This window comes from Erinaceus europaeus, chromosome 18, assembly GCF_950295315.1.
Source record: "Erinaceus europaeus chromosome 18, mEriEur2.1, whole genome shotgun sequence".
Classification (NCBI taxonomy): Eukaryota; Metazoa; Chordata; class Mammalia; order Eulipotyphla; family Erinaceidae; genus Erinaceus; species Erinaceus europaeus.
This window is the reverse complement of record NC_080179.1, coordinates 76,097,494-76,113,943: the sequence shown is the minus strand read 5'-3', so window position 1 is coordinate 76,113,943 and position 16,450 is coordinate 76,097,494. Positions and strand designations below refer to the sequence as shown.

General features: G+C 49.8%; 1 protein-coding gene across 1 annotated transcript in view; it reads right to left on the bottom strand.

Moving 5' to 3' along the window:
- The window catches only part of NEDD4 (NEDD4 E3 ubiquitin protein ligase), a 106,566-nt gene extending 90,317 nt beyond the window's left edge, over window positions 1–16,249 (bottom strand). Inside the window, exons 1-2 of the mRNA XM_060178203.1 lie at window positions 16,147–16,249; window positions 4,003–4,076 (exon numbers count right to left, since the gene is read on the bottom strand). Coding sequence (XP_060034186.1) covers window positions 4,003–4,076; window positions 16,147–16,191 — 119 coding nt within the window. The 5' untranslated portion in view covers window positions 16,192–16,249. The remainder of the gene's footprint in view (window positions 1–4,002; window positions 4,077–16,146) is intronic.
- Between the last annotated feature and the right edge of the window lie 201 nt (window positions 16,250–16,450).

Genomic DNA, 16,450 nt, shown 5'->3' with positions numbered 1-16,450 from the left:
AAGGAACATGTAATTAGAATACTTTCTGCATCTTGTTAAAAAGCTAAAGATATATTAGTGAATCAGGCGAAGAACGAGAAAGCTGACCTTTTCATCACAATTGACTTCCAGTCTTTTTATACATCTGGAATTTTGTTTGAGGCATAGTACCATTTTTCCTCTTTCAAGTTAAGATGGATAGTCCAATGATCCTAAAGATTTGTTTTTTAAGACCTCAGATCACTCCAAGTTATCTCAAGGAAATAAACATATTTTACAAAATAATCGCAAAAGTGCTTTTAGTTCAAAATTGCCATGTGATTCTATTAGTCTGGTTTGGGTATGAAGGTAATGTTGGCTCTATAAAATATATGGGTAAGCTTTCTCACACTTTCAATATTTGGAAGAGCTAAAAAAAAAAAAAAGGTAGGTAGGTATTAAATCTCTGAAAAATTGTTTGGCTTTCCCAGTAAAGCTGTCCAGTTCTGAACTTTTTAAAACTTTTTTTATTTTCCCTTTTGTTGCCCTTGTTGTAGTTATTATTGTTGTTATTGATGTCGTCATTGTTGGATAGGACAGAGAGAAATGGAGAGAGGAGGGGAAGACAGAGGGGGAGAGAAAGACAGACACCTGCAGACCTGCTTCACCACCTGGGAAGCGACTCCCCTGCAGGTGGGGAGCTGGGGGCTCGAACCAGGATCCTTACGCTGGTCCTTGCGCTTTAAACCATGTGCACTTAACCCGCTGCGCTACCTCCCAGCTCCCTTTTTTTAAAATGATTTATTTGTTGGGTAGAGACAGCCAGAAATCAAGAGGGAAGAAGGGGAGAGAGACAGAGAGGTATCTTAAGCACAGTTTCACCACTTGTGAAGCTTTCCCGCACCCTCGCAGGTGAGGACTGGGGCTTGAACGAGCCCCAAACATTAAGGATAGGATGTGAGGGGTGATCTGACTGTGACATCTATCACCCCACTGATCACCAGGGTTGATTCAGCTGATTGGCTGGTGAGGTGGGTATCACCTCTCTGTCTTCCCCTCCTCTCTCCATTTCTCTCTGTCCTATCCAACAACAACAACTAACAACAACAATAACTAGAACAATAAGAAATAACAAGGGCAACAAAAGGGAATAAATTTTTAAAAAATTTAAAAAACAAGGAAAAAAACCCAGAAGTCATTAAATGGGGAGTCAGGAGGTAGCGTAGCAGGTTAAGCACACGTGTGCAAAGCGCAAGGACCGGCATAAGGATACCAGTTCGAGGCCCCGGCCCCCCACCTGCAGGGGAGTCGCTTCACAGGCGGTGAAGCAGGCCTGCAGGTGTCTGTCTTTCTCTCCCCCTCTGTCTTCCCCTCCTCTCTCCATTTCTCTCTGTCCTATCCAACAACAACAGCAATAATAATAACAACAAGGGCAACAAAAATGGGGGGGGGGAATAGCCTCCAGGAGCAGTGGATTCGCAGTGCTGGCACCGAGTCCTAGCAATAACCCGGGAGACAAAAAAAAAAAGAGAGAGAGAGAGAGAGAGGACATTAAATGTTGGATCTATATTTTAGCCCTTTAAAAAATTAGTGTTGGGAGTCGGGCGGTAGCGCAGCGGGTTAAGCGCAGGTGGCGCAAAGCACAATGACCGTTGAGAGGATCCCTGTTCGAGCCCCCAGCTCCCCACCTGCAGGGGAGTCGCTTCCCAGGCGGTGAAGCAGGTCTGCAGGTGTCTGTCTTTCTCTCCCCCTCTGTCTTCCCCTCCTCTTTCCATTTCTCTCTGTCCTATCCAACAACGACGACATCAATAACAACAACAATAACTACAACAATAAAACAACAAGGGCAAAAACAAAGGGAAAATGAATAAATAAATATTAAAAAAAACTTAAAAAAAAAAATAGTGTTGTGGGAGTCGGGCTGTAGCGCAGCGGGTTAAGCGCATGTGGCGCAAAGCGCAGGGACCAGCATAAGGATCCCGGTTCGAGCCCCCGGCTCCCCACCTGCAGGGGAGTCGCTTCACAGGCGGTGAAGCAGGTCTGCAGGTGTCTGTCTTTCTCTCCCCCTCTGTCTTCCCCTCCTCTCTCCATTTCTCTCTGTCCTATCCAACAACAATGACGACATCAATAACTACAACACCAATGAAAAACAACAAGGGCAACAAAAGGGAAAATAAATATTTTTTTAAATTAGTGTTGTGCTTTATTCTATTTCTTTTTTTCTAATATTTATTTCTTTAATTTATTCCCTTTTGTTGCCCTTGTGTTATTGTTGTAGTTATTATTGCTGTTGTTATTGATGTTGTTGGATGGGACAGAGAGAAATGGAGAGAGGAGGGAAAGACAGAGAGGGGGAGAGAAAGACAGACACCTGCAGACCTGCTTCACCGCCTGGGAAGCGACTCCCCTGCAGGTGGGGAGCCGGGGGCTCGAACCAGGATCCTTAGCCTGGTCCTTGTGCTTTGCGCCACCTGCACTTAACCCGCTGCGCTACAGCCCAACTCCCTCTCTCTCTATTTCTGTGACTCTAGAAACGTTACGGGAGGCAGCTTTGCATTATCTAGCAAGTCCTCAAGACTTGGCTCATTTTTCAGATATTTTTCTCTCTCATCTTCCAAGTGGGGCATAATTTCTACTGCTCTATCTGCTTAGCTCGTTTCCTTCTTGTGTTCACAATGCTGTTAATTGCATCCAGCAATTTAAACTTTAACTATTGTATTTTTTTCAGTCCTGGAATTTTGACATGTGCTTGCTTTTGTTTTATTTCTGAGCGTTCCAATCTTTTTCTGTAACATTGTGAGGATAGTTTTTCTCTACTGAGAATGGGTTCTACTTTCCTAGTTCTTTATAGATCCTGCAACTTTGGATTATAGTCTTAACATTATAAACATTAAGTTGCGGAGAGTGCAATTTTCCTTGGGAAGTATTCTGCAGGATTATGCAACTAATTTTCTTGGTTGTGCACGTACTGTACATCCTGGTTCTCGGGCAGTTAACTCTAATCACTCATGAGACCTTTTGCTTTGGCTGAGGTGTTCTACATCTGCTGTGTCCATGTGTAATTCAGGATCAGGAAGAGGTGTCAGTAAACAGAACTGGGCATTCTCTTCTCTACTCCTTCCCTTTCTAGACTCACCACTTCTGCCATGTCCCTTCATATCCAGCCACTAAGTTTCCAAAGACATGAAGACTAGAATTTTTTTTTCAGATTCCACCTAGCTTCAAACTATTTCATAAAAGCAGAAATTAATCAGTACGCCCGCCTCCGCACATGAGCAGCCTCTATCAGAAGGTCCTGCGAGGCTCCCTCCCCTGCTTTCACACCTCTTCTTTCCTAGGTACACGGAGTTCATGGTTGCTAGCTGCTAAAGGATTCGTGCGTTAGAATATCACCAAGTCCCACACACAGAACCCAGTGAAGTATCTGATAACTACTATTCTGACTTGGACCTTTGTCGAATTCCCAAATTTCGGATTTGAGGTAAGGACTTCAGTAAGCTGCCAGTTGGAAAGATTATTCTACCTCACACACCAATTTATAAATAATAATATCCAATTTTCTGAAGTTCCTTTTTAAAATTTCTTTATTGGGGGATTGATGTTCTTACAGTTGACAGTAAATACAATAGTTTGTACATGCAATAATATCAGATTTTTTAAAAATATTTATTTTACTTATTTATTTTCCCTTTTTTTGGTTACCCTTGTTTTTTATTGTTGTAGTCATTATTGTTGTTGTTACTGATGTCATCGTTGTTGGCTAGGACAGAGAGAAATGGAGAGAGGAGGGGAAGACAGAGAGGGGGAGAGAAAGACAGACACCTGCAGACCTGCTTCACCGCCTGGGAAGCGACTCCCCTGCAGGTGGGGAGCCGGGGGCTCGAACCGGGATCCTTATGATGGTCCTTGCGCTTTGCGACACATGCGCTTAACCCACTGCGCTACCGCCCGACCCCCAATATCTGATTTTTAATCTACTCAAAGTTTAGAAAATAAATTGGTAGTACAAAGTTTTCAAATTACAACTCAATATGTTACACTTACCTAGATCCCAAGATATCCTTTTTGGCAAGACCGATTCCAGCTATAATTCTTACTCTTACAACTCGGGAATTCTCCTAAAATGGAAAAAGGTGTATTTTACTTCCATATACTTTGTACCTGAGACACATAGATTTGCATACGTACACCTAACAGTCATGGCACTAGATAGAATTGGAAGAATTTTATTTTTTAAGGATAAAGTTGATTAAAAAGCTTTTATGAAAGTGAAAACTGTATGGTTATTTATAGATGACTTGTTTAGATAAAAAGAAAGGCCTAAAGTATCAAATTGTTATTGCTGCTTCCAAGAAAATCAACAGCCAAATTTAATTAGTGTCCTATGAGTTTGTCACTGCTGCCAGTTCCTGCTATCTGGGATAGCCTTCACCAACCCTACCTCTTCATTTTAAAGTCCTAGATCATCCTGTATATTCCTTTGAAGGCAATAACATATCCTATTAGTGGCATTATTACTATTATTTAATGACAGAAATTAACTAAAAGCTCAAGAGGGAAAACCAAACTGCAGAGCATCTATTCTATGCTAGCTACAGACATATGTATGTAGGCTAAGAAAGAGTAGAAGGAAATATGAAAACAGCAATTAAAATAAGATAAAGGTATTTGCTTTATTTCTTTAAGATTTTATAAATTTCACATTATGCTTTTTTCCCTTAGAATTCTATCCTTCTCTCAAAGTTCCAATGTCATGTTTTGTGAAAGCCTTTATGATTTGTGACTCTTCCCTTCTCACTGTTTAGAAGTGTAACTCCTACTATCTTGTACCTGAGGTCTTTCTCAACTATTAGAATTCTAAGATTGTGACCCCAAGAAACCTATCTCCCTGTTACCTCACATTTTCTACAGAATCCAGAGCACATGGCACAGCAGGGCTAGATAAATTCTTTATTATCAACAAAGCTTTTCTGAGATAGCTGAAATCATAAGACACCCCATTAAAGGCAAGAAAAGGTGGGGCTTAACTCAAGGTTCACATGGCTAAGAGCTCTAGGCTCCACCCAAAACATGAACAGAAAAACAAGCCAGAAAAGGAACAAACCAAAAACCAAAGCAAAAAAACAAACATCTTGCATAAGTAGTGAGATTTCTGTTGGCTTCCCTACTTGGGCCCACCAGTAGCCATCAGACCTACACCCCCAGATAGGCTGAAAGACTAATTGCTACGGCTAAGGAAACAAAGGAGGGGTGTGTGTGTGTGTGTGTGTGTGTGTGTGTGTGTGTGTGTGTGTGTGTGTGTGTGAGTGTGTGTGTGTGTGTATGAGTGTGTGTGTGTGTGTGTGTTTGTGGTGTGGGTGTTGTGTGTGTGTTTGTGGTGTGTGTGAGTGTGTGTGAGAGTGTGAGTGTGTGTGTGTTTGTGTGTGTGGTGTGTGTGTGTGTGAGTGTGTGTGTTTGTGGTGTATGTGTGGGTGTGGTGTGTGTGTTTGTGGTGTATGTGTGGGTGTGGTGTGTGTGTTTGTGGTGTATGTGAGTGTGTGTGTGTGTTTGTGTGTGTGGTGTGTGTGTGTGTGAGTGTGTGTGTGGTGTGTGTGTGAGTGTGTGTGTTTGTGGTGTATGTGTGGGTGTGGTGTGTGTGTTTGTGGTGTGTGTGAGTGTGTGTGTGTGTTTGTGGTGTGAGTGTGTGTGTGGTGTGTGTGAGTGTGTGTGTGTGGTATGTGTGTGTGTGAGTGTATTTAAGTGTGTGTGTGTGAGTGTGTGTGGTGTGTGTGAGTGTGTGTGTGTGTGAGTGTGTGTATGTGAGTGTGTGTGTGTGGGTTTGTGTGTGTGTGTGTTTGTGTGAGTGTGTGTGTGTGTTAGGGAAGCAAGGGGTGTGCGTGTGCGTGTGTGCGTGTGTGTGTTGGAGGAAGGAACAAATAGCCTCGTACTGGTGTGCAAGAGCTCCGCAGGGAATTAGGTTTAGACAAGCCTGCTGGGAATGCTCCAGTCAGGACTTGTGGCACCCCATAGGGGATAAATAACAAATGAGGGATGGGCGCGGAAAGAGATGAAGGCAACAGTGACGACAAGCACAAAAAGACGCCCAGTCACTTCTCACAATGCACAGAGGCATGTGCAGGTGGTGGCTGTGTAGCTTAACCTGTCGCCGTCGGTGTCCAGAAGACCAGAGCAAACAGCAACGCGCAATGACGATTGAAAAGCACGTCATAATAGTTCAGAGATGAGCAAATCCTGTACTTTGCACTATGAAAACAGATCGTCTGCTTGTTTGTTTAATGTGGGGGGTAGAGGCTTTTTGCCTTGTCGTGAATAAGGCCCAGGCTGGAGTCCTGGAACCACGTGGGAGTGCCACACTGCCAGAGGAAGCTCCAGTATTTTGGGTATCTTGACACCTCTCTCGCTCGCTCGCTCGCTCTCCCTCTCTCTCTCTCCATCTACCTCTCCCTCTCTCTCCTTCTCTGTCTATGTTGCTCTAAATAAAAGTAGGTCCAGGGGAGTTGGGCGGTAGCGCAGCAGGTTAAGCGCATGTGGCGCAAAGCGCAAGGACCAGCGTTAAGGATCCTGGTTCGAGCCCCCGGCTTCCCACCTGCACAAGGGTCACTTCCCAGGCGGTGAAGCAGGTCTGCAGGTGTCTGTCTTTCTCTCCCCCTCTCTGTCTTCCCCTCCTCTCTCCATTTATCTCTGTCCTATGTAACAACAACGACATCAGTAACAACAACAATAACTACAGCAATAAAACAACAAGGGCAACAGAAGGGAATAAGTAAATAAATAGTTTTTTTTAATTTTTAAAGAAATGTGACTATACGATACTTACATAACTAATACTTCTGGAAGGATACGTATCAAATTTAATAATCTGTACTTATCAAAGACTTGGAGGGGAACATTCCCAGGTCGTTTAATCATAATAGTCAAAGATGGAAACAACCAGAGTGCCCATCCAAACATTTGGTATATTCAGAGTGGACTACTACTAGCAATAGAAAATGAACTACAAGCAGTCAGGCGGTGGCGCAGCGGGTTAAGCGCACGTGGCGCAAAGCACAAGGACTGGGGTAAGGATCTGGGTTCGAGCCCCCAGCTCCCCACCAGCAGGGGAGTCGCTTCACAGGTAGTGAAGTGTTGGGAACATGTGTGAGCCTGGTAGAGCTTAGGGAGAACCACCCCCGTCCCTGGATGGAGGTCTGAGAAGATAACCTCTTGGTGAGTCTCTCTCAACCGAGGTGAGCATAAGGGGGGAAACTCAGACTTGGTTCTTTCCTTCTTGACTCTCAGGCCCACAGATACCCCAGTACTTCCCTCCATTAACTGCAGGCCACATGGCCGCAGATTCACTTATTCAAAGTCACCTTCTGATCACAGAAGAACACACCTCATCACACACTCCATCACACACCTCAGACCCCAGACAAGAGAAATTCCAAACTATATGGCCTTTTGATATCCATCTTCTCTCTGTCTCACCCTACGGGTTTAACCCCTATGCTTCTCTCAAATACCTTTGGATAATTAAGTTGCTTGCGTCATGGAGAATAACTGTCTTGTATCTCATCAATTCCTGTCATACCAGCCCCCTACCATAGGGGCATGCTGACCGTTAAGAGAACTGTAATTTCTGACATATTTCAACAATAATTACCTCCATTGCCTTTCTATTTAACTCATGTCCACTTTGCTAATAAACGGACTCTAGGATTCTGGGATTCTAGGACTCAGATTCTAGGCACGCTAAGAATCCCCTGGTGTCTTTTACTTCGTGTCACCCCTGTCGTGAGCGAGAAAGAACCAGCCGTTACCTTTCCCCTGGAGACCACCCTGCTGGAGAGAGAGAGAGACACCCGAAAGTGAAGCAGGCCTGCAGGTGTCTGTCTTTCTTTCCCCCCTGTCATTCCCTCCTCTCTCCATTTCTCTCTGTCCTTTCCAACAGCGACGATGACAACAACAACAATAAACAACAAGGGCAACAAAAGGGGGAAAATAGCCTCCAGGAGCAGTGGATTCATAGTGCAGGCACCGAGTCCCAACAATAGCCCCGGAGGCAAAAAAAAAAAGAAAGAGAAAGAGAAAGAGAAAGAGAAAGGAAGGGAGGGAGGAAGGAAGGGAGGAAGGAAGGAAATGGACTACAAATTCAATCTCAACGGCATCTTGAAAGACATTCTGTTCATCAAAAGAAGCCATACACAAATAGGACACAGAAAAGGTTTCATCATGTGGACTTCTAGAACAGACAGGTGAATCCATGGTGAGAAGAGGCTGCCTACGGGGAGGGGACATTCTGGAGTGATGGAGGTAGCATGGACCTAATCGGGCTGTGGGTTATACATGATGGTGAAGACTATTGTTCACCAAACTGGACCTGTGAGGTCTGTGCATGTCCCTGGAAATTTTTTTTTTACATTTTCTATTTATTTATTTCCTTTTGTTGCCCTTGTTTCGTTGTAGTTATTATTGTTGTAGTTATTGATGTCGCCGTTGTTGGATAGGACAGAGAGAAATGGAGAGAGGAGGGGAAGACAGAGAGGGGGAGAGAAAGACAGACACCTGCAGACCTGCTTCACCGCCCGTGAAGCGACCCCCCTGCAGGTGGGGAGCCGGGGGCTCAAACCGGGATCCTCGCACCGGTCCTTGCGCTTAGCCACGTGCGCTTAAGCCACTGCGCTACCACCCGACCCCCGTGTCTCCACCTTTCTCTACACCTCAAGTACTGCACTGAGCCAAGCAGCTAATACGTGTCTGTTGAACGAATAGCTCACACTGCAGTGGAGAAGACAGAAATCAACATCAAGTCTCTCATCTTTCAAGCCTCTTAACTTACGAGCTCACCGCACTCCATAGAGACAAAGTGGACAAAGGGAGCTGGTGAGAACGCCTTGTCGTGGGACTGAAAACCAGACTCCCAACAAGCCAAGAGTGGACCCCTGCCCCGGAACTGCCCAGAAGTACAAATTCTTTAGCAAGTTCAGCGAAAAGCTCACTTCCAGCAGACACACGAATTCGCCAGTCCTTCCGCAAGATGAGAGGAGAAAGCCGGCTAAGTGGGTCTAACTCTGAGGAGCAGGGTCAGCAGGACAGCCAGGCCGAGGGGAGTGATGTGCATGACGCCATGCTGATGCCATGTTCAAACCACAGGCCGGGAGACGAGTGACAAGAGGAAAGTATCAGCGCTCTTTCTCTGGAATGCTGACGCGGCACGAGCCGCAATCTTTGCATCCACCTCACACACTATCATCTCTTTCTGAGGGGTCACCAAGCTGGCAGCAGGTCTCAACCACCTCTTACTCTTTAATTATTATTAGTAGTTAATTTATTGTATTTTAGTGAAGGAGAAAGACAGAGAGAAAGACACAGAGAAATACCATAGTACTGCTCAGCTCTGGCTTATGGTGGTGCTCGGGACTGAACCTGGGATCTCGGAGCTTCAGGCTCATTGAAAGTCTTTTGTAGAACAAAAGTCACGCAGTGGCGCAGCGGGTTAAGCGCAGGTGGCACAAAGCACAAGGACCGGCGTAAGGATCCCGGTTCGAGGCCCCGGCTCCCCACCTGCAGGGGAGTCGCTTCCCAGGCGGTGAAGCAGGTCTGCAGGTGTCTGTCTTTCTCTCCCCCTCTCTGTCTTCCCCTCCTCTCTCCATTTCTCTCTGTCCTATCCTACAATGACACCATCAATAACAACAGTAATAACTACAACAATAAAACAACAAAGGCAACAGAAGGGAATAAATAAATACTTTTTAAAAAAAACATAAAAAGTAGAACAATTATGCTGTCTCTCCCACCCTATCACCTCTTTTCTGGCAGCCGTTGTTAAGAATTTCAAACCCCCCCCCTCCATAAAGGAAGGCTAAAAAAAAAGAATTTCAATTCCAATCACATACATTACCATTCTTACTCTCATAAATTTTGTGAATCAATATTAAGTCACTAATAAAATTTTTTAAGTTTTGTAAAATAACTTTAAATCACTAATAAAAACATTAAAACATTCTGAAAAAAATACTTTTATAACTTGGCTACACCAACTAGTTGCCCCCAGTTTATAAACAGAGCCCCTTCAGTGGCCTGGGAGGTATTGCGGAGGCTTCAGCTGTGGTTCTCGCTCCCTATCCCCTGCATCTCTCCTCTCTTGGGCTAATAAGTAAGTCTAAAAAAAGAAGAAAGGAAGAAAAGAAAAAGAAACAAAGTAGCTTCAAAAGGCGTATCAAAGAGCTCTGAAAACAGAGCAAGTCTGAAGAGGAGGCACAACTGACACAGCACTGTCAGAAGACACTAGACAGGCCTACAAAATAGCTCACTAGGCTAGCGCGCTGGGCCGGCACCACAGGCAGACTCAGGCTGAGCCCGGCACCCATGGCACTGAAAGGAGCATCACTGCTGTGAGCACTTTCTCTCTACCTCCCTCTGGAAAAAGTCACTCTGGAGCAGTGCCAGCCTGGTGACGGCAAAGTCCACGGTACACAGCACTATTCAGGTACACAGGACTATTCCAGAACACAGCACTATTCCGGGACACAGCACTATTCAGTACACAGCACTATTCCGGGACACAGCACTATTCCCATACATAGTACTATTCCCGTACACAGCACTATTCTGGGACACAGTACTATTCCGGTACAGAGCACTATTCCGGGACACAGCACTATTCCAGAACACAGCACTATTCCGGGACACAGCACTATCCGGTACACAGCACTATTCCAGTACACAGCATTATTCCGGTACACAGCACTATTCCCGTACACAGCACTATTCCTGTACACAGTACTATTCCGGTAAACATCACTATTCCGGTACACAGTACTATTCCGGTACACAGCACTATTCTGGGACACAGCACTATTCCGGTGCACAGCACTATTCCGGTGCACAGCACTATTCCGGTACACAGCACTATTCCCGTACACAGCACTATTCCGGTACACAGTACTATTCCGGTACACAGCACTATTCCCGTACACAGCACTATTCCCGTACACAGCACTATTCCCGTACACAGCACTATTCCGGTACACAGTACTATTACCGTACACAGCACTATTCCCGTACACAGCACTATTCCCGTACACAGCACTATTCCGGGACACAGCACTATTCCGGGACACAGCACTATTCCCATACATAGTACTATTCCCGTACACAGCACTATTCTGGGACACAGTACTATTCCGGTACAGAGCACTATTCCGGGACACAGCACTATTCCAGAACACAGCACTATTCCGGGACACAGCACTATTCCCGTACACAGCACTATTCCTGTACACAGCACTATTCCGGTACACAGTACTATTCCGGGACACAGCACTATTCCTGTACACAGCACTATTCCGGTGCACAGCACTATTCCGGTACACAGCACTATTCCCGTACACAGCACTATTCCGGTACACAGTACTATTCCGGGACACAGCACTATTCCAGAACACAGCACTATTCCGGTGCACAGCACTATTCCGGTACACAGCACTATTCCCGTACACAGCACTATTCCGGTACACAGTACTATTCCGGGACACAGCACTATTCCTGTACACAGCACTATTCCCGTACACAGCACTATTCCGGTACACAGTACTATTCCCGTACACAGCACTATTCTGGGACACAGCACTATTCCGGGACACAGCACTATTCCGGTACACAGCACTATTCCCGTACACAGCACTATTCCCGTACACAGCACTATTCCCGTACACAGCACTATTCCCGTACACAGCACTATTCCCGTACACAGTACTATTCCGGTACACAGCACTATTCCGGTGTTGTATGCTTTACATTGGGTTGTTCTAGCTCTCCCCCTGCCAAGAAAATTGGTTCAGTCCTGCTAGTTTCATGGGCCCGCTTGTCCCCGCCCCAAGGAACCCTGAGAGAGTTCCAGAGTTCCAGAGTTCCAGAGTTCGAGAGTTCTTGGCGCCGCCATGTGAGAAAGATGCAAGAGAGTTCTGTTTGGTGATTAGTTTGGGTTAGTTTATGAATCGTTGTTTCTGAATAAAGAAATACAGCTTCCCTGCCCAGCCGTGTGTCCTCGAGTCTCTGTTACCCGCCCGTGAAGCTATCCCGGCCAGCTAGAGCCTCCGAATTTTAACAACAAATGGCGCCCAACGATGCTGGGAAATTATGCCAATGCAGTCACATCTGCCATGTTGTCTCCTCAGGCTACTGCTAGTTCCCGCGAGAGTTGGGACATTCTCGGAGTGCCTGTTCAGCCATGTTGTGCTCTCAGGGCATTGTCTATATCCCCGCGATATCCAGAGTGCTTTGGTTACTCCTCCCCCCTCCCACTCTCACAGAGTTATCATCCTATCCTGGAGTGCTATGGTTACTCCTCCCCCTTCCCATTCTCGCGAAAGCTGCTCCTATAAAAGCCTTTCTTATTCTGCACCTCGCTCTCTTGCCATCGCTTCACTCCGGTGTTCAGACGCAGGAAAGGTTACTGCGTGAGGCGGCCATTTTCTCTACCTCCACGTGGCCCAACCTGCTTCTCTAGCACCCAACTCTGAGGTGCCAGCGCAAATAAAGATTTGTGTTTCCTCTTCGCTCCGGACCCCCTCTCTCTTCTCCGCAGCCCGCGCACCACAACATCTGGTTCAACAACATCTGGCGCCCAACGTTGGGCCCGATGCCAACACGCTAGAGTCCGATGCTAACATGCAGGAGCCTGATGCCAACACGCAAGAGCCCAAGGCCAGCCCACAGGAGTGGCTCTCCACCGTGTGGCGCAGGGCACTGGACGCGTGATCGCTCCATGCTGCTCGGTCACTGCGAGCAGGACAGCAGACATGGCAGGGCCATGGGGCAGGGCCGCGGCGGCCTATCATGGCCACCACCCCTGGGCACCTCGGCCCGCGCCTTCTGCAAGGCTGGCCCGCCCGCCCTCGTGCTATGAATTCTGGACAGATCCCGAACCTCCCGGGCTCCCTGCCGAAACTGGGCACCCTGGCCGAGATCCTCAGCTCCAGTCTGAAGACAGACAAGCTGGAGTACGCAGAGATTCGTGCAGAGATCGCAACATGCAATTCCTTGAAGTGGAGCTGCGCGGGAGGCCACCTCCGGATGGTGATCCCCCCCAACAACTAAGACAGTACATATCTAAATTAGTGTTTAAAATGACATGTCATCATAACAAAGGTTTCTCTCCTTGTGTATTAATGACCATGTTTATATGTGTGTTTAAAGTTTGGTAAACAGTAACTTTAAGGCTAAATTCTTACTAGACAAAGTTAAATGAAAAAGGTTTTCAACGTAATTCTCATAAAGATAAAATTAACTTACATTTAAAGTCTGAGGTAAAAATTAGTTAACAATCAATATATTTTAACTAAGTTGGTCTAAACAAAACCTGCGCACACCTAAGGTGTGTCTCCATCTTAAGTGGGTGTAACAAAAGGTTAAATAGACTTGTTGATATGTAAAACTCTCGATTACCTTCTCTATTAGAAATGGTAGATCGCACAATGGCTATGCTAATTATTCTCATGCCTGAGGTTTTCTTTCCTGCGCACACCTAGGGTGTGTCTCCATCTTAAATGGGTGTAACAAAAGGTTAAAAAGACGTTGTTGATATGTAAAAGTCTCAAATTCCTTCTCTATTAGAAACGTTAGACTGCGCTATGATTATGCTAACGACAAGTTTTGTTTCATAGTAAGTAAATTGCAGCCAGCTGCCTTTGGGACTCTAGGCCGTTCCCCACCCCCATGCAAATGCCTGTCCAGGCAAGTACGCCCCCCAGAGGCAAGAAATGTTTTTTTTAAGCTGATAAAGTTTTGCCCACAGAGGCAAAAAAAATGGCCCCCTCAGGCCTTCCCTTGGCAGCACACTGGTTCTTGTTACTTGCTTGCATGTTTCTCCATGTTTGTTCCAGTTTCTTTTTTAAAAATGCCTGTACGATATAGGTTTCTGTTCACCCCACACCCCTGATACTGTGGTCATTTAGTTAAAAAGAAAAGGGGGAATTGTTGTATGCTTTACATTGGGTTGTTCTAGCTCTCCCCCTGCCAAGAAAATTGGTTCAGTCCTGCTAGTTTCACAGGCCCGCATGTCCCCGCCCCAAGGAACCCAGAGAGAGTTCCAGAGTTCCAGAGTTCTTGGCGACGCCATGTGAGAAAGATGCAAGAGAGTTCTGTTTGGTGATTAGTTTGGGTTAGTTTATGAATCGTTGTTTCTGAATAAAGAAATACAGCTTCCCTGCCCAGCCGTGTGTCCTCGAGTCTCTGTTACCCGCCTGTGAAGCTATCCCGGCCAGCTGGAGCCTCCGAATTTTAACGACATTCCGGTACACAGCACTATTCCGGTACACAGCACTATTCCGGGACACAGCACTATTCCCGTACACAGCACTATTCCGGGACACAGCACTATTCCGGGACATAGCACTATTCCGGGACACAGCACTATTCCGGTGCACAGCACTATTCCAGTGCACAGCACTATTTCCGTACACAGCACTATTCCGGGACACAGCACTATTCCCGTACACAGCACTATTCCGGGACACAGCACTATCCGGTACACAGCACTATTCCGGGACACAGCACTATTCGCACAGTCGCAAGCTCGTCCCCATCAGGCTGGCAAGCTCCTGGGTCCAGCCTTGCTGAGGGGCACAGCCAGTGTGGTCAGCACGGGGCAGGGACACCCACCCACGCCAGTCAGAGCGGCTCTGCTCCCTCCGGGTGGCGGGATGGTGGCAGGATGGTGGCGGGATCGGCTGCACGGAGACCAGCTCAGGGGAGGCGTTTGGCCATTCCTGCCAGTGGGCTGGGAGGGCACCACGGGGATGGGCAGCCACACCGGCCGAGGTGGGAGTGCGGCTTGCCCAGCCCCAACGCAAAGCAGAATCAGGGGAAGGGTGCTGGGTCGGGTGGGTGCCGGGCTGCAGGGCCGGGTGGGTGCCGGGGTGCAGGGCCGGGCGGGTGCCGGGGTGCAGGGCCGGGCGGGTGTCGGGGTGCAGGGCCGGGTGGGTGCCGGGGTGCCGGGTCGGGTGGGTGCCGGGTTGGATGGGTTCTGGGGTGCAGGGCCGGGTGGGTGCCGGAGTGCAGGGTTGGCGGGTGGCGGGGTGCAGGGCCGGGTAGGTGCTGGTGGGTGCCGGGTCGGGTGGGTGCCGGGTCGGGTGGGTGCCGGGGTGCAGGGCCGGGTGGGTGCCGGGGTGCAGGGCCGGGTGGGTGCCGGGTTGCAAGGCCGGGTGGGTGCCGGGTCGGGTGGGTGCCGGGTCGGGTGGGTGCCGGGGTGCAAGGCTGGGTGGGTGCCGGGTCGGGTGGGTGCCGGGGTGCAGGGCCGGGTGGGTGCCGGGTCGGGTGGGTGCCGGGTTGCAAGGCTGGGTGGGTGCCGGGTCGGGTGGGTGCCGGGGTGCAAGGCTGGGTGGGTGCCGGGGTGCAGGGCCGGGTGGGTGCCGGGGTGCAAGGCTGGGTGGGTGCCGGGGTGCCGGGTCGGGTGGGTGCCAGGTGGGTGCCGGGGTATAGCGCCGGGTGGGTGCCAGGGTGCCGGGTCGGGTGGGTGCCAGGGTGCCGGGTCGGGTGGGTGCCGGGTGGGTGCCGGGTCGGGTGGGTGCTGGGGTGCAGGGCTGGGTGGGTGCCGGGGTACAGGGTCGGGTGGGTGCTGGGGTGCAGGGTCGGGTGGGTGCTGGGGTGCAGGGCCTGGTGGGTGCCGGGGTGCTGGGTCGTGTGGGTGCTGGGTGGGTGCCGGGGTGCCGGGCCGGGTGGGTGCCGGGGTGCCGGGTCCGGTGGGTGCCGGGGTGCAGGGCCAGGTGGGTGCCAGGGTGCAGGGCCGGGTGGGTGCTGGGTCGGGTGGGTGCCGGGGTGCCGGGTCCGGTGGGTGCCGGGGTGCAGGGCCGGGTGGGTGCCGGGATGCCAGGTCTGTTGGGTGCCGGGGTGCAGGGTCGGGTGGGTGCCGGGGTGCAGGGTCGGGTGGGTGCCGGGTCGAGTGGTTACCGGGGTGCTGGGTCGGGTGGGTGCCGGGGTGCTGGGTCGGGTGGGTGCCGGGTCGAGTGGTTACCGGGGTGCCGGGCCGGGCGGGTGCCGGGGTGCAGGGCCGGGTGGGTGCCGGGGTGCAGGGCCGGGCGGGTGCCGGGGTGCAGGGTGGGCGGGTGCCGGGGTGCCGGGTGGGCGGGTGCAGGCCGCAGGCGCACGAGGACCCCCGCGCCGCCCCGCGCCCCGCCCGCCGCGCCTCGGATTCGCGCGCCCCCTCACCTCGTCCTCAGGGAGGCCGAAGACCTCCGCCGCAAAAGCAGCCATTTTGCAGCGGCCCGGCCCGGCTCGGGCTCTGGTGCGGGAAGCCGCGCGGCGGGAAAGGGGCGGGGCGGGAGGAAGGCGGGAGGAAGGCGGGGCGGGCTCCGGGCGGGAAAGGGCGGGCGCCAGGGGGCGGGGCTCGGAGGGCGCACGTGCGCGGGGCGGTGGGCGGGGCCTGAGCGGAGCGCGTGCGCGGTGCAGGGGGCGCGCCGTGGGCGGGGCTTCAGGAGGGCGCGCGTGCGCGGTGAGAGGGCGGGGCTTCAGG